Source organism: Pogona vitticeps, chromosome 2 (genome assembly GCF_051106095.1).
Source record: "Pogona vitticeps strain Pit_001003342236 chromosome 2, PviZW2.1, whole genome shotgun sequence".
NCBI classification, from domain to species: domain Eukaryota; kingdom Metazoa; phylum Chordata; class Lepidosauria; order Squamata; family Agamidae; genus Pogona; species Pogona vitticeps.
Window position 1 is genome coordinate 24,090,037 of NC_135784.1, and position 18,756 is coordinate 24,108,792.

General features: G+C 43.4%; 1 protein-coding gene and 1 long non-coding RNA gene across 2 annotated transcripts; both read right to left on the minus strand.

Moving 5' to 3' along the window:
- Positions 1–1,639: 1,639 nt before the first annotated feature.
- LOC140704045 (uncharacterized) lies at positions 1,640–6,055 on the minus strand. Its single transcript, XR_012083157.2, has 2 exons — positions 2,348–6,055; positions 1,640–1,906 (listed from the first exon to the last, which is right to left on the minus strand). It is a non-coding gene; the product is annotated as an uncharacterized LOC140704045 (long non-coding RNA).
- An 896-nt stretch (positions 6,056–6,951) lies between these two features.
- Positions 6,952–17,735, minus strand: LOC110069824 (uncharacterized). Its single transcript, XM_020777387.3, has 5 exons — positions 17,579–17,735; positions 15,112–15,219; positions 14,007–14,077; positions 12,730–12,856; positions 6,952–10,077 (listed from the first exon to the last, which is right to left on the minus strand). The coding sequence occupies exons 2-5, from the start codon at positions 15,137–15,139 to the stop codon at positions 8,597–8,599; spliced, it is 1,707 nt and encodes a 568-aa protein (XP_020633046.3). The 5' UTR covers positions 15,140–15,219; positions 17,579–17,735; the 3' UTR covers positions 6,952–8,596.
- Positions 17,736–18,756: the final 1,021 nt, after the last annotated feature.

The following is an 18,756-nucleotide window of genomic DNA, read 5'->3' on the forward strand; positions in this document are numbered from 1 at the left end:
CCCAAAACAACAACTTTGTAACTATTGGTTGTATTGCAACCCTACGTTTGCAAAAGAAATGGGGACTCTTGAAATAAGGAACCATCTGTTATTTTGGGGGGCCTGTCGGGGAAACTGAAAGCTTGAGCATCATGGGTAGGTTTGGTGAAGGAAGAAGTCTATGAAAGCTGATCTCATCATGAACTATGCTAGTCATACCAAAAGAATAGGTTTTGATCTGACAAACTTAGTTTTGCACACACACACACACACACACACACACACACACACACACACACACACACACACAATTCGTGCGGGAGGGGGAGGGGAGGAACATAGAGCTAGGAAGTTACAACATCAGCCATCTCTGCCACCCCTTATCATGTATTCAGTGCAATTTTAAGATGGAATTTTCAACACGACAGAGTTGTTTCGATCCTGAAAGGAAGTAGGTGAGCCTGTGCAGTGACGCAAGCTTCAGGGTGCAGCAGGGCTCCTCCGCAGGGTCTCTGGATTCTCCTTCGCAGACATGTTGGCAGCTATGGGAAGCCAGAGTCCTCCAGAAGCAGCGGGGTGAACTCTGTCACGCTTCAGGCCCAGCAGCGATGAGCAAAGCCCTTTCCGCTTCACTTCTCAGGGCCTCTTTGGTGAGTGCCGGAGAGGGAGGAACCCTAAACCCCATTGGAATCGCGCCCCATAACATCCTCGCCTCCCAGATTTTCACCCTTTTGAAAGTCCGGTAGGTCCCGCAAACACCTGGAGCCCCCTTCCCCACCCATCCCCTTGGGGAAGAAGGTGGACCCCGGAAGCCTCTCACCGCAGTTGCCTCCCCAGAGCTGGCGGGCAGCCGCCCCCAGGATCCAAACCAGCCCCCATCGACACCGCCCCGTAGGACCCTTCTAGCGTCCCGTGGGAAACTCCGGCTGAGAACGGGGCCGGTACCCGGAAGCGGAGCCAGGATTGGCTGGCGGGAGAAAAGTCCTCCAATGGGAGAAAAAATTGGCCAACTCGGTGGCGGCGGTTGCTGGGCAGACTTCTTCTGGACGGGAGCAGCCCGGAGGTGCGGCGAGTCCCTGGGCTCGGCGCTCCCTGTGGCTAAATGAGGTCCCTGCTATTGCCAATCAATCAATCAGTCAGTCAATCAACCAACCAATCAATACGCCCGGGTCTCACGGACCTCTTTCTGCCCGCCAAGGAAAGGCGTTGAGGTGTGGACCCACAACTCACTACGGGACGGGTGGGAAATGGCACTGAGGGCCGAGAGGGCTCCTGACAGCTCTGAGGTGCTTTATGCATCTTGAACTTCGAGAAGCTTCCTCACTTGTTCTCAGAGCAAATATTCATTTTATACGTTGTTTTATGCAAATAAAGTCCCAGCTTTGTTGAGACGACACAGCAGTGTGTCTCTGTGTCTCCGTTGCTGGGCCAGGCCAGGATCAGCGTGTGGTGGTCGTGCTGGCCGGCCAGGGTGGGAAGGAAAGGCTGGTCTGATCCTGAGCAGCCTCTGGAGGGAGGAACAGCCCTCAGAAACTCTCGCCTGCTTGAATAACTAGCATGTGGTCATTGTCGCGTTATGGCAAAACGGAGCGCACGTTTCTGGGCCCAGAACCTCTGTTACGCTTCTGGCGCAGAGTAAATGAAGACACTTTACCAGCTCTTCTTTGACGGTTATATTTACATATATGTACACTTATATACAGGCAGGTCTCTACAGCACATCTAGAAGTCTTCACACAGTCCGACAGCATGCATGGCAGAAAATAACATCAGAAGAAGAGAACATATCACAGACACAGTCCATATTTATACATAATCTTGTCTCTGTCCAGTCCAATCGGGTTCCAGGTGACCTCATCTCTGCACCTGGGCTCTTTCTGGTTTCACCTTATTGCATCAGCTTAGGATGATTCAGCTTTTCTCTCATCTGCACATAATGGCAGCTCGTTAATGAAACATATATGGGTTCAGGCCTATAAAATTCTATACCCTGACAACTTTCTCTTCTAATCTCTTTCTTCTTTTTTTAAGGATTTAAAAAAATTCTATCAATCCATTCAAAATAACATATCAGAACAATACCTATTGTAGTGCAATAATAGTAAATTTCTCATAATGTTTACATTATCTCATTATCCTTTCATGTAGCATCTTCTGTGGTACATGATTGTATTTTTATATCTAGCTGATGTCACTTAAACTAACCAACCCATTGTCCGCTTTATTTACTCTATTTTTTAATTTAATATCGGATTTCAACTGGGATAGTGCTGTATCATCATGAAGCTATCTTGTTTAATTTCCCCTCTATATAATTAGTTTGTTTCTCCATCAGAACCACTGTCCATACAGTACTTTATTTATGTACCTTTGCAAAGTGAGGTCCTGAGACTCTTTCCAGCACTGGGCGATTTCATTCTGCGCTGCCCTCATAAGAGTTGCCACGAGTTCTTTATTTGATGAATTTTCATTTCCTCTGATAAAAAGAGAGAATAATAATGCTTCATTTGGAACTAATTTTTATTTAATGTTTTTTTCAAGCCAGCTACCGTATTTTCTGTGTATAAGATGCTCCCATGTATAAGACGCCCCCACCTTTCTAACCCAAAATTAAGAAATCTAAGTGGGGCTTAACAAGTGTAGCAGGAAAGGGGTCAAAGTGCTGCAGGATCATTTTGATCCCTGCTTTCTCCCTTTGTGCTAAGCCTCATGGGGCTTAGCAAAAGGAGGGGGAAATGGCTCCCCTTTTTTCCAAGGTCTTTTCCTGGGAGGTCTATAAATCTTTATAGGACTCCTGCGGAGTCAGCTATCCTAATCAGGTTCTGACAAGGAGGTGATTTACTCTCTCCCAAAGAAAATTTGGATGCCACCTGTCAAGAACGCTTTTGTGATAAATTTCCTGCTTCAAAAGGTGGTTTTACTTTCTGGGAATAAAGAAACTTGGTCCAGCCAACACAAAGCTGAGATTTAAACTCTTTTGGGGCCTTTAGGCCTTAGCTTGCCTTGATTTTAAGAGAAACTTCCGTTTTTAACAATCTTTACTAATCTTTCAGAAACCTGTTCCTTGGGATAGGTAGCTATTTTTCAATCTTTAGGCCAAACAGCTGAAAAATAGTGAGCTTCAACTAGAGAGCTCATTAGGGCAAATGCAGTGCTTCATAATGGGCTACGTCTGGCCAATTTTGCATAATTGTAATTTCATCTGATACAGTGGTGCCCCGCATAGTGACAATAATCCGTTCTGGATAAATCATCGCTATCCTGAAACGTCGCTATATGGAACGAAAAACCCCATATGCATTCCTATGGGGCAAAAACTCACCGCTATGCAGAAATCCTCCATCTGGCCGCCGTTTTCGCCACCTCGGTAAGCGAGGAATCGGCGCGAAAACGCTGCAGGCGGCCATTTTGTTGACCCAGCGGCCATTTTGGAACCGCCGATCACCTGTTTTAAAACATCGCAATGCGAAGATCGGTAAGCGAAACGCTTACCGATCATCGCAATGCGATGTTTTCCCTATTTTAAACATCGCAATGCGATCGCTTTTGCGATTGCAAAATCCGCATCGCTATGCGGATTCATCGTTAAACGGGGCACTCGTTATGCGAGGCACCACTGTACTTTTAAGTTATTGTTTTACACTTTTCATTTCATCATTGCCTTATATTGTGTTAGAAATTAATTGATTTCCCTTTGATTTCTTTTACAACCTTCTCTGTTTTTCTGCTGTGATTTATATAAAACTTTCCATTAATTACACCTGCAAGTGGGCTAGTGCCCTTTCTGGTTATGCCCTCCTACTCACTGGGGTTACATGAACCTTGTTTTCAAGGTTCTCTTCCAAATCTATCACTATATGATTGTATGACATAACCTTAACATTTATCTTAAATAATGTTAAGTGGCCTCAATTTATGTTCTCCCTATTAATGAGCCATCTCCAAAATGTCCTGTCCTCAATAGCCTTGCTCAGCTCTTGCAAACCCAAGCCTGTGGCTTCCTTTAGGGAGTCAATCCATCCTATGCTTGGTCTTCCTCTTTTCCTGCTGTCTTCAAACTTTCCCAACATTATTGTCTTTTGCAGAGATTCCTACCTTCTCATGATGTGTGCAAAGTAGCACCGCCTTTTTCAACTTTTTTGCCTCCAGAGATAATTCAGGCTTCATTTGCTCTCGGACCCACTTGTTTCTCTTTCTTGGCAATCCAGGGTATCCACAAAGCTACTGCCTTGAGTCCCCTATGGAGTCATCATCATCATCATCATCATACACCGTCAATTCAGTTATGACTTATGGTGATTTTCCAGGGAGAAAGGGGCATATAAATACTACAACACAACGTAACACATAGAAACTGCAGCTGGAGCCTTTATAATATAATCACAGGAGATAATAATTAACTGATATGCTTCTTTACGCATATAGCTTCTTTGCCTGGATGGCTGAAGGAGCTGTTTTTTTTTTTAACTCCTCAGGCTGCTATAAGGGCTTCTGAGGGTAGGGTTGCCAGATACATGGGTACCAAAAAGAGGACATAGACAAAAAGACCGACAGAGGAGGACGTATTGAATGTTTCATTTGAAACATTTCAGATTAAACCCACAATCAATACAATTTTATTACAATAGCTGCCAATAAATGTCTCTTAGTGAACCGACCAAGAAAGTCATGTTAAAAAATAAAAATAAATTCAATTGGAGGCTTTTGTTTTTCAAAATACCAAAAAACACTATTTAAATAGCCAATTGTACCCGAACCCACCCTGGCCTGGCTGCTGGATCCTCTGGCCACTCACACTCTGCACAGGCTCAGAGGCAACCTTGCTAATCTGGACACCCAAACAAGACTACGGCACAGGCAGGGGGAAAGTGGCACCAGGCAAAACCGAATGAGGCAGCCTCCCCTCCCCCAAGGGTCGTAAGTTCAAGGCTGGGGAGAGGAACCAGAAGTTGCAGCGGAAGGGGGAATCCCGGGCATGGAGGTGCCGAGACCCCACTCTGGATCTGCTCCCAGTGCCAGCTGCTCCAGATCCTGGCCTGCTGCCTGTTGAAGCGCCAGCATTGTGGCTGCGGCCGCCGCCTCAGATTTGGCTGTGGGGGAGGGGAGTAGAGATCCAGCAACTTATGACTCACATGCACACAGAAAGAGTTCTGGTTGCCAGCTGTGGCCCGCATGCCATGGGTTCGCCATCACTGCTCTATAAGGTTTGACAGGACATGAAAATCTTTGTAACTTTCCAACTGGCGCTCGGAACTTCATCAAGAAGCCTGAATAAAGTACAGCAGTTTTTATCAATGGCTGAAATCCTGTTGGTGAGCATCACAGCAGAATGCGCTATTGAATTTAATAAGTCGACTCCTCTGGAAGTTCCAGATGCAAATAGGCCTACTTTAGTTATGACTAACTATGCTAAAATAGGCCACATTTAGAGTAAGACCCATTTGAATCAATTGAATGTACAGAGGAGTTGGCTCACCAACACTTATTCAACTGGCTTAATCTCGCCTCTGGAACAACTTACCTCCTGTGATCCGCAGGTCTCCCTCGCTGGGTGTCTTCAAGAAGCAATTGAAGACATGGTTGTTTCGGCAGGCCTTTCCATCATACTCCTCTTGACCCCCATCTTTTTTGTTTTTGTTTTTTGTTTTGTGTATTATATGATTTAATGTAGTGCCTTCTTCTTTTAGAATTGTCTGTTTTCGTTGTTTTATATTATTTTTATGGTTGTTAGCCGCCTAGAGTGGTCCGTTTGGACCAGATAGGCGGGGTATAAATCAAATAAATAAATAAATAAATAAAATAATGGGATTTAGTACAGTGGACCCTCGATTTACGGAATCAATCCGTATTGGAACGGTGGCTGCAGGTCGAAAAGTCCGTAGGTCGAGGCTCCATTTCCCATAGGAATGCATTGAAAACTGATTAATCCGTTCCAGCCAAAGGAAAAAAAAATCCCAGGCTTCCAAAGCTGCACCCGCTGCCCTCTGCCTCCTGTCCATAGGAGGCAGAGGGCACCGGGGACAGGAGGCAAGAGGGCAGAAGGGGCTGCTTTGAATTACCCGCCCTTTCCCCCTGCCTTTTGTAGGTCTAAGCTCCAGCTGCAAGTCGAACTAAAATTTTGCGGCTGGAGCTTTTCGTACCTCGAAATTTCTGTAAGTAGGGACCTCCGTAAGTAGGGACCTCCACTGAACGGTATTTACAACAGAGAAATATATGCTTTCACCCCCCCCCCAAAAAAGAGAAAGGGGGTAAATGCGTCCCATTATAACATTTTCTAACCTCCTGTACTATCAGCAATGTTTACGACAAAACTGAAATGTTTGTAGACTTTATAATGTACACTATAGAGGCCCAATGTGTGTCATTTTGATAAATAATATATTCCCAAGGATTTTAATGAAAAAACCTATTTTCCTTTATATTTTTTCTCTCTGATTCACTGTAAGTAAAGATTGACCCACCTTAAGAAAAGATACATGAACATTTTCTATACTTAATAATTAAAGATGTGTTACTAATTGAGCTATAATCTTTGTTGCCCCAAACATCTCCATTCAGGAAACATAATACAAATAAATATTCCCTGTTTGATGGCATGCTACCCTGGTGTCATAGCCATTAGACAGGCAAGCGAGACAGCAAAAAAGTTGTTGATTAACTCCTGTTACATAATGTATGTGTGCAGAAGGGTGATGGCATCACTAGGATTACACAGCCATGGGAAGAAGTAGAATGTTTTTAATTACTAAAAATCACCCTGAACTGGTGACATCACCCTTCTACAGGCATCATAATGGCAACAGGATTTAAGCTAGTGAGTTATTGTCTGGCCTTGCAATTGCAGAATACCTGAAGCACCCAGAAAGAGAAATATTTATTTATTTATTTATTTATTTTATTTAACTTATTTGCCGCCCACTCTACCCAAAGGTCTCTGGGCGGCTTACATAGCCTGCAATGAGTCTGCAGCAGTTAATTAATTCTGTTTATTCCCACAATCCTCATTTTGCATACGCTACAAAACTACAAAGAAAAAGTACACGATAACAAGATATTTCCAATCAATCAACCAGACCAAAACTAAACAGACATAAAATGTCATTTAACTGAAATGGCATAAGTATTTGTTACCATCTGATAAAATGTACAACTTTCTCCTTCCCAGAATCAATCTGGCAAATATCGGCAAATTGTATGTTACAAAATAATCTGTTCCAAACAGAACCAGGGAAAGTTAAAAAATTTTGGACTTTTTCACCATGTTGTTAAAATAGCATTGGGCCACTTAGTGCCAAGGTAGTTTGGAATTGCTGTAGATTGGGCACCTCTGCTCTGCACCCACAGAATGTCCAAATTTGGAAATGACAGCATGCATTTCAGTGTTGGCCTCCGCAGGCGTTTTCTCTGAAACCTCCCACTCACAATCATTCAGATGCACCACCAGTGATTTGGACAATGACACTCCAATCTCGTGGGCACTGGGTGGGAAGGTTGTGTATAGACAGCCACCCAAATGAAAAGATCATTCACCAGCAAACAATAGGACTTGCCATCAAGATGCAGCCACAGGAAGTGGGCCTGGTGACAAATCAATATAAGAACCTGAACCCCACATTTACAATGGGAAAGCCCTTACAGAAAATGTAAACCACAACATGAAGAGTTCATACTCTGGCTTATAAGTATGCTCCAGTGTAATGTCATCTTTTATCAGCAATGCTGTAAAGTGTTCAACACTGGACCAAGTGGCCAGTCTCTACATAAACAAATAAATGGACACAAATCTGAATTAGAAACAATAAACTTCAGAAGACAGTACAAGAGCACTGGAATCTTCTATGGCAAAGCTTCTGATTCGAGGGTGTTTGCCTTTGAACACCACCACAGGGTTACAAAAAGATAAGAATACATCCACAGCATCACCTCTATCTGCCTTGGCTTGAACAGGAACAAAGGCTTTTTACCTTACTACATATATTACCTAGCCCTCTTGTGTAGGTTTATCTGTATTGCCACTCCTGGGGTATATCTGATGGCTAGTGTGTGTGGACATTTTCTCTGCTTAATTTTTGTACTCCTGCTCTCACCAAGCCTTCACCAATGCATTCATTCATAAAATAGTACTATTGGTATTGTTTCAGTGCAAGCTAACTGAAAATTATGGTATTTTTCATTGGAGGAACAGGAATAGGCAGGAACAGAAATTGTATCAGTCAATAAACTGAATGAGTTTTCTGGTAAGAAGTAAGCAAAATATTTATCAAACTCAGAACATCCGTGGCTCTTTTCTCCACTGTGATGCATTTGTTGCCCAAATACTGATTTGTAAGGATGCCTTTTTCTACACTTTTATACCCTTCTTCCTTACTAAAGTCATCCTGTGGCTTCAGTTAAATTTAAAGGATTAGCAAATCACTTTCTACAATCAGACTTTAGTTGCTTTTTTCCCTATGTAGATCAGAGGTCTAAATTGTAAACAGAACATCTTTCACAATACTAGGATTTGAGTAATTTCATCCAATTGTGGATTTCCGGATGCCACATAATATATGCTTCCCAATCAAAACATTTCCCATGCTTCTGGCATCTGTATAGTTTCTGTGGATTTCATGATGTGTCACAAAGTGCCAATTCTAAGCAAAATCTTGTCCACCGGTTTCTCTCCTGTGTAGAAAGTATGGTCTCCCATAATGTATGAATTAGGGGCAAAACATTTTTCCCACTCCAAGAACTCTTGTGTTTTCTCTCTCGCATGGACTCTATGGTGTTTCAAAAGGGATGAACTGGAAGAAAAGCATTTTCCACACTTGTCACATTTATATGGTTTCTTTCCTGTATGGACAGTCTGATGCGTTACAAGGTACGAATTATGAGCAAAACATTTCCCACACTCCTGGCATTTGTATGGTTTCTCTCCTGTGTGTACTGCCCGGTGCTTCACAAGATCTGACTTCTGAGCAAAGCACTTCCCACATTCCTGGCACTGGTACGGTTTCTCTCCTGTGTGGACTCGCTGATGCTTCATAAGGTCAGACTTCTGAGCAAAGCACCTCCCACACTCCTGGCACTGGTATGGTTTTTCCCCTGTGTGGACTCGCTGGTGCTTTACCAGGCTTGAACTGCAGGCAAAACATTTTCCACACTGCTGGCATTTGTATGGTTTCTCTCCTGTGTGACCCCTCTGATGTGTCACAAGATGTGAATTCTGAGCAAAACATTTCCCACACTCTTGACATTGGTACGGTTTCTCTCCCGTATGGACACCTTGGTGCCTCATAAGGTTAACATTGCAGGCAAAACATTTCCCACACTCCTGACATTTATATGGTTTCTCTCCTGTGTGGACTCTTCGGTGCATCATAAGATGTGAATTCTGAGCAAAACATTTCCCACATTGCAGGCATTTGTAGGGTTTCTCTCCTGTGTGGACTCCCTGATGCTTCACAAGGTTTGCATTACAAGCAAAGCACTTCCCACACTTCTGGCATTTGTACGGCTTTTCCCCTGTGTGGACTCTTTGGTGCATCACCAGATGTGAATTGTGAGGAAAACATTTCCCACACTCAGGGCATTTGTATGGTTTCTCTCCTGTGTGGACTCTGTGGTGTTTCAAAAGAGCGGACTTAGAAGCAAAGCATTTCCCACACAGCTGGCATTTGTATGGCTTCTCTCCTGTGTGGACTCTGTGGTGTTTCAAAAGGGCAGAATTTGAAGCAAAACCCTTCCCACATATCTGACATTTGTGTGGCTTCTCTCCTGTGTGGACTCTGTGATGCACCACAAGGTGTGAATTGTGAGGGAAAGATTTTCCACACACATGGCATTTGTAGGGCTTTTCACCTGTGTAGACTCTCTGGTGGTTCTCCAGACGTGAACAGGCAGCAAAATATTTTCCTGACTCTTCACGTCCATTTTTTTTCTTCCCCGTATGCACCTTTTCATGAAGCACAAAAGTCACATCCTGAGTGAAGCAGTTCCCCCACACAGGGCACTTGTAGAGTTTCTCTTCTCTTTCCATTTGCTGATGCTTGGCAAGTTCCAGCCTGTGTGTAAATAGCTTCCCACATTTGCTGCAGGAATTTGTTTTCCGCCAGTCATCTGTTGGAGAGAAAAACAAGCCCAGATGAAGTTATCTGGAGAAGAAAACTGAGGGAGTAGAAAAAGGACTAAACAACTGTACATTCTGAAAGGAAAAGAACAGTTTTTAAAAGGGGAAGTGCTGTGTATTTTCTTCCCCTGATGGTATTTTACACTCCAGGTGATGGGCATTCTATTTTATCATGCATTTTACAAATTATTTTAATGCTTTTAGATTTTGGCACACTTTGATCTTGCTGCTTTTATGTTGGCTTTTCACACCGTAGTGTTTTTGTGCTTCACTGCTGCTTTTATCTTGGTTTTATTATTTACTGTCTCTCCTCAGTGTCCAATACTTTTTATTTTGTATTTTTAGAGAATTCTGCAGTATTGCCCCAAAGCTCTTGCTTAGGGGTTGTGGGGTGTCCAAAAATCAAAGAAATAAGTGAATAATTATCAGTCACAATAACTGCATGTTGTTGGTGCCAAATGATTGGCTGGGAAACCTTGTTTATAACCTTTCCAAAGCCACAAATACAGTGCGGTCTCGACTTACGAACTTAATCCGTATTGGAAGGTGGTTCTTAGGTCGAAAAGTTCTTAGGTCAAATCTGCATTTCCCATAGGAATGCATTGAAAACCATTTAATCTGTATCTGCTCTTTTCTGTCCATAGAAACTAATGGGAAGCTGCTATTCCGCCTTCTGCCACTAGAGGGGGGATATTTTTTCTTTTTTTCCCCTTAGGTTCAGAAAATGAGGAGGAAGGCAGGGAACAGTTTGCAAAGCACTTTAGAAATCTGTTTTTTTCAACAAAGCCAATTTTAAATCATGTTGTAAAGCATGTTGTGCTGATTTTTTCAGAACAAAGACACACAGGCAGGCTTTTTAGGTGCTGAGCAAGCCTCCCCAAGCCTCTTCAGAGCCAGCCCATCAGCTGATAGGCGGGGAGAGGAGAGGGCAGAAGCAGAAGAGCACAAAATGGCTGCCAGGCTCCCTTCTGGGTGTGGGCTTTTAGCTGTTTCCTGCGCTTTTTCCTGCTGTTTGGGGGCTACCAAGGCCTGGTAAGTGACTTTCTTTTATTTATTTTTAAGTTCCTGACTCTTTTTTCCCCTCCAGAAGCCTCTAAGGGGAGGGAGGGGGCACTTTTTTCCTGTTCGTAACTCAAGGGAAGTTCATATGTCGAGTCATTATTTCCCCTATAGGGCAGGTTCGTAAGTTGAATTGTTCGCAAGTAGGGTCGTTCGTAAGTCGAGACCCCACTGTACGTATTTTCATAATGTATTTACCAGAACAGGCCACTAAAGGGAGCCAGATACCATGGTATGCATTCTTGTTGTTGAACCATACATAACATGGTCTTTGATTCCCTCTAGTGGCTTTGCATCATACACTACATTGCCATCAAAGGTTAGTGTTGATTATTTCAGTCTAAAAGCAAAATCTTTTGGCATGTCCTTCTTCTGGTCATACAATTAGTTATAGAAGTAAAGAACTGCAAGGGCCAAGGATAATCTAATAGTCTTCCTTGCTAATCCACAGTTAAGAATCCCTGAGAGATGGTCATCCAGCCTCTGTTGAAAAGTCTTCCAGCAAACAAAGACCTCCCAAATCTGTCCCATGGTCAATCAGTTCTTACTATCAGGAGCTTCTTCCAAACGGTACGTTGTTATATTCTTTGTTTGAATTCATCTGCAAGTCTGAGGAGCAACCTATTTATTCCCTCTTCCAAGTCAGTCACAAAAATGCTGAACACCACCAGGTCCAGGACAGATCTCTGTGGAATCCCACCCATCACATCTCTCCAGGATAAGAGCACCGGAGGTGAGGACACCTGGGGGTTCAAGATGCCGGCCAGCTACAAATCCACCTAAGAGTAGCCTGGGCCAGCTCTGATGCCACCAATCTTGGGCCTGAAGCTACACAAAAGAAGAGGCCAGAGATGAGGACTCAAGTCACAAGACTCACTGTCAAGTCAGACAAGTCGCACCGGCAACTCAACTCAGATTTGACTCCATTTCCCCCCTCTCCCCATGACTTAGACTTAATCAGCAACATGGAACCCCTTATTTTTTCTGTGGAAAAAAGTTTTATGTATTCATGAAGGCTTTCACGGCCGGGATCTAATGGTTGTTGTGGGTTTTTCAGGTTCTTTGGCCGTATTCTGAAGGTTGTTCTTCCTGACGTTTCGCCATTCTCTGTGGCCGGCATCTTTAGAGGACAGCACTTCAGAGGACACCAGAGCACAGAATGCTGTCCTCTGAAGATGCCGGCCACAGAGACTGGCGAAACGTCAGGAAGAACAACCTTCAGAACACAGTCAAAGAGCCCGAAAAACCCACAACAACCGAAAAAAGTTTTTTTCTTAGTTAAAATGTTGGGTTCCATGTTGCGGATTGAATCTAAGTCATGGGGGGAGGGGGGGAAACGGAGTCAAGTCTTAGTTGAGTTGCCGGTGCAACTTTTTTCTGAGGAAAAAAGGTTGTTTTTAATAGGAACTCGGACTTGGCATCAAAGACTCAGGACTCAGGACTCAGACCCAAAGACTTGCCAACACCCCTGGAAGAAGTCAAGAAGGGAAAAGAAACTCATAAAAGGTCAAGGCTGTGCCAGGAACACAGCACCCCACCCAAGTAGGAAACAGGACGGATTCAGAGCAAAGAAAATGGCTTACCAAGATAGGCCACGTTCTCATAGTTTTCCATCATAACCTCCTTATACAATAATCTTTGGCTCCAATCCAGCAGGTGCCACTCCTCTTTTGTGAAATACATGGCCACATCCTCAAAGCTGACTCGTTTCTGAAACCAGAAAAAGAAAAAAAATCCAAACCATGCTCAGGAGGACTAAGGAAATGTGAAAGGAAAGCTTACAGTATCACTGCAACTGAACTTTACCACTTCAGAAGACCAAGCGGAAAAACACAGGTTTCAAAGTGTTTCTAAAGTATTGTGTCAGTATCAATCCCCAGTAACAGTTATTGGGAGTACAGTCGTTGGGAGACGTGGGTCAAGTCCCCACTGAGCTATGAAACTCGCCTGAAAGCCTTTTGTCTGACCCTTCCCCCTCACAGATTTAGTTTGAGAAGGAAGAGACCCTGTTTAACTATGCTGTTCTGCTATGAACATGGCAGTTGAACTGTGGTGGGTATTTTCCACATCATTCTGGCTCTGCATGTCAGCAAAATGGGAGGCAAGAAAGGGAGAAAGAGAGATTGGGAGGGGAAGAGAGAGAAGGCAAAAATGGTACAACACTTTGCCCGTTTTTTGGCCTCCTACCTCCCCACCCCATAATTTTGCCAACTGTTGTGAGAAGTGCTGCAAAACAGACAGTGTGGCAGGGGAAACAAGACAGAATTACCACAGAACTTGGCATAGCTTTGAATTTTAAAAAGCAATTGTGTTTTGGCCCATTAATGGGAAACCTTGATTGGATTGGACCATTACATACTTGGGGATATCGGGGTGAAATGCAGAGTTTTCCATGCAAAACATGGCAAATCCAATTTTACTGTGGCTTTGAATTAAAATGAAGATACCGTTTTTTGAGGGGTTTAGTAATTCAATGTTAGGTCTTGCATACGTATCAAGCATACAGTTGTGGGTAGCAATGGAAAACTCAGGACTTCCAGTGTAAAATGGGACAACATTTTGGCACAGTTTGTGAGGGAAATGCCAAAGGCGAGGTCAGAGAAAGGACATGAACCTCAACCTGCACAAAGGGCATTTTTTCCTGGCCTTCCCTCTGCTGTGTCTTCTGGGAAGGGGGATTTTGCTCAACGCCTTTCCTCTTTGAACCTGGACCGAAACTGGCTTTTCCTAGACCTCTGCACACCAGATCCAGATGGAAGCATTTCTGCAGGTGCGGCTATCATATAGTGTTTATTACTCTTCAATTTTGTGCCTTCTTTTCTGATACAAAGACCATTAGCAGCCACGAAAACCTTCCTACCTGAGCTGATCTGACTGCAGCCATTTTCCTTCCCTTTCTTCTGGATACAGACGGAGGCCCAATTCTGCATTCTGTAAAAGGGAGAAGACCAACAAGAAAAGGGAACATTACACAATGTACTGTATGGAAAGGATGGTCAATGATATGGAAGAGAACCCCATTAGAGAACTGTTCTGTGTGTGCGCACGTGTGTCTTTCTCTTGTTGTGTGTGTCTGTGTGAATCAACTGTTTCTGCTCTGTAGTTATGTTTGGGGGGGCATAAGATTTATATACGGATTTTGAAATACATGGGAGTCTAGAGCCCCTGACTCCAGCATTGTTGAAGGGAGAAGTGTAGTTAACATTCACTGGTAGATCTATCCTCTGCTTGCTTTTCTAATTGCTTTAAAAGCGATTGAAGCAAGCGGTAACTGTTACTTTAAAAGCGACTGACACCATTTAAAAGCTATGACAACATTCCCATATGAAGACACTGTCAGATATACTTTACAAATAGTTATTTTTGCCAGTCCAGAAGCTACATTCAGGCACCTTCATTGGGTTACCCTGAGTTCTAATACAGAATTTAGACACCGTGCGTCTTTGACAGTTTTCTGTACATTCTTTAAGCAACTTGCAGTCTCCAAGAAACACAGAAGAATGGAAAGACTTCGACATGGGCAGACACATCTAGTTGCAGGGTAAGGAAGGCCCTTAGGAGCCCATTCAGAGAAGGAGCTTTTTCAGTTGGCAAGGTCTGAACTCTCATTAACTAACACAGGTCATGTGACTTCCTTCCTCATTCTAAACTTATTCTTGTGTTAGGAAAAGCCAAACAGAGAAAAGGGTGAGAAAGAAGGGTTTGAGAGAGAGTGAGAGTGTGTGTGTGTGTGTGTGAGAGAGAGAGAGATCCTAACTTAGACAAGAGAACTGGATTTTGTAACACATCTCTAGAGTGGGTTGGGTAGGGAACTTGTTGTCCTCCAGATGTCACTAGATTCCAACTCCCATAATCCCTCACTACTGGGTCTTGTGGCCAGTAGTGGACTCTTAGCATCCACTCCTCCTTTAGCATTTATTGTAAATATGTGAAGTATTGCAAACATGTACACATTCTGTTTTCACCTGAGAAATGGGGTGATGTATCCTCCATGTTCTCCAAGATGGGCTGATCTGGAAACTACAGGTCTGGTTGAAGCGAGGAAATAAAAACAGGCTTCCCAAGTAGAAATCCTGCTCAAGAACACAAAATAAAAATGAGAAAGTCCTTGGGTGGGATTGAGGTTTTTAAAATGTGGAGCTGTGTGCTAATTGAACCAATACAGAAGCTTGTTCCTAACACAGACACTTTGCAGGCTTTTAAAGTGGCCGTAGGAGCTTCTGAGTCAGTTGGAACAATGGCTAGAATTAAAACTGGGATTTCAAATGGCAGCTAATTAATGAGATGCTAGCCATGTGACCAGACACAAAACCAGGCATGCCACCATCATGCTTCCACCTTACATGCTTTCACTTACTAAGCAGTGAAACTGCAAACAGGCTTCTGGGCGACATTTTCCAAAATATGCTTTAGGAGCATAAAGCATACACTGGATGAAATCCTGTTGCTAGAATGTAAGCAGCATAAGATTCATGATGACATCAACTATGGTCACTTTTTTTGAAAATAAAATTTTAAATTCTACCTCCAAGGGGTCCTTGTTGATATCTATGCAACACAGAATATATGTTTATGTATATATAAATATTTGTGATGTGCTAGCTGTGAGCAGAATGCGATATTTACATAGAATATGTTCAGTCAATCAGATTGTATCTATAGTCTGACAGACAGCTATAAAAGGCAGTGTCAGCTAGGAGTCTGTGCAGTTAGGGATAGAAATGGGGCCCAATTCGTGATAGGGCTGACAGGGTCTTATGATACATACCTCAGACAGTACAAAGTGATAACTATTTACCAGTGAATGTCTTTCATACCAAGTAATTAAGCATGGTACTTATATATATGACTAGTAAGCATTATTTAAAAACCAGGTCACTAGTGTTTATTTGAATTACAGTTGCTGGCACACAAAACACATAATATGGGAGAACAACAATTATACTTTATAGGAAAAAAGTGGTATTTTTAACCTCAAACGCTTTCGACTGCACAAGATGCTAATTCTGCTACTTGATAAACCCAACAGTCCTAGGGCTCCCCTGGGATCCATTTTGTTGTGGAGAAGCCCTTGTGGGCTGTGGGAGGGGGGAGTGTTTAATTTCTGAAAATCACCGCCAGTAAAAAAAATCATCCCACTGACAGTGTTTTTTTTTAATTAAACACTCCCTCATCCCACTCCCACAAAGTCTTCAGCATGGCGAAAGAGAGCCTCAGGATCTGTGGGGTGGAAGAAATCAGAAATTTTTAATGTATGAAAAATCATGGTAGCTGTCGACATCATCAGTCTTGTACAGCATCACTTCTGGCAACGGAATTTCAGCCACTGTAGGCTAACGTCTTCTTTCTTGGGAGTCTGGTGGAAGTCAAATTTCCCATTCACATTTCAGGGAGAGATAATGATGAAGCTTAGTTTTGCCCCATAGTTTGCAAGTTAGGGCTGGCAACCATTCTCCCAATTCAGATGTCACTAAAAAAGAAGGCTGGAACATCCCAGATACAGAGAAGGGAATTAGAGAACCATGATAAATATGGAATCTTGCCGATCAAGGTGTGTAGAAGGTCAAACAGCACATGGCTTCTGTTTGCTTGAAAATCAACCATCAGGCCCTGAGGGAACCCTTTTAAAAACATTTCTTTTCACTTATTTCAGCTACTAGAATATCCTTTTTATGACCTTTGTGCCCCAGGATTCAAATGACTTACAAAATTTATCCTCAACATATAAAAAGCAACCTTTTAATGAAGACAGTGAAGACTTTTACACAGTAACAATAAAAAAACAATGAAACACTACTCTCTCCAGAAGCAAGGCTGTTATTTGCTGCCCATCCCCATTATCTGAGACGATTCTGTTGCAGCCATTTCCATTCTCCATCTGGCGATAATCCTGGTGGTTCTCCTGCAGTTTTGGAGCCTTGAAAGAGTAACATAAGCCAGGTCCCTATGTCTTCCACCCTGCCCACACCCATTACAGACCTGCTGCAGTTCATCATTGGCAGTAAGAAACATAGAGGATTTCATTCAAGACTGCAATTCATTGTCTGGAGCTTAGGGACCACCTCCATTCCCACCCTTGGGTGCCCAGATGTTCTCGGGCTAAAACTCCCCCAGAAGCCTCCCCCCCACCAGCTGTACTGGCCAGGATTTCTGGGAGTCGTAGTCCAAGAACATCTGGACAGCCAAGGTTGGGAACCCCTAGCCTAAGTGAATATTTATTAAAGTTCTGAAAACCATGCCTTTCCATCAAATGGCTAAGAGCATCCCATAATAAAGACAACCATTAAACAGTGCCCAAGAGAAGACCCACCACTTTCCCCCACCCCCGCATTGACAGCTGTCCCCTCCCCTCTTTCTCTCCTTGCTGCATCTCCCTCCTTCTCCTTCATCATCATCCCACCCCCCTGATTTTGCACCGGCAGCGATGCTCACCCCCCTTCTCCCCACGGATCGCCTTCACGATTTGCAGGAAGCCTGCAGGAGAAACAAGGGATGGGGTTCGGGCGTCGCACCGCTTCTCTTTTTTACTCTCTGAATGGATCCTTCTGTTGGCTGCCCAGCCTGTTCCCCGCTTCCCGTCACGTGACTGAAGCCATGCCAGGCTCCTGGTAAACCTCCATTGCTTCCGGAGTCCAAAGATGAGCATCGGAGTTGCTACTTTTTGGCCATTGATAGAAGAGGGAGATGGAGAGCCTTTTTTTTTTTTTTTTTGCAAAATTTCTGCAGCCTTTTCCTTCTACATACCCGCTTCTGTTGCCCCTTCGATGCTTCCCAGGCCCAATTTATACAGGGACCTGTGGCTTAGTTATAATACAGTACTGTACAGTATATTATTTCATCAACTGCTCAGCACGCACTTCATGGACACCAAACCCCTGGAGAATGGCTGAAGTCCGGGGAAACTTTCTGCGCTCATCTCAAGCTCTAACCGCTTTGGGTCAAAAATTAGCCTGATTGTCATGAGATTTTAATTGGGTTTTGATTTTGCCTGTATTTCCTGTGCGTCTTTGGTTTTGAACTGTGCAACACTCCGATACGAATGATACCTGGCATGATTAATGGCAGTAGGAGGAATCAGGGTTGCATGCAGGAGCAGCTTTTCTAAAATCCCTTCCACAGGGTTTTTTTTCTGAGATGGCATAACTTCCATAATTGGCTGTATTCTGTAACTGACTCCATTGCTGCTAAGGAATAAACCAATCAAGAGAAACACACACACACAGAAAGGAAGAAAGAAAAGAGAGAGAGAGAGAGAGAGATGTAGCATTTTAAAAACTTAACTGCTATATTTTGATGTAAGCTTCTGCGGAAGATTGCCCACCTCTTCAGACATACAGTATAAGCATTATACAGAGCCATGTCTTGAGCATGCCATGTGGTTGGTGCCAGTCACCACTGGAGCAACTAGTAAACCACTTTGGTTTACTTTATTCCCTAGAAACTGGGAGAGTTCCCACAAAGCAAAATCAGCCAGACATACTTATTATATATTATACGTATTTCCAGTAATCAGTAAATTGAGCACTTGGGTTGCTGGGGGTGGGGTGTGCAATGTGTAGCCTGCCCAATTAAAATTATAAACCACGCAGAGAGGGCTTTCAGTGCTATCG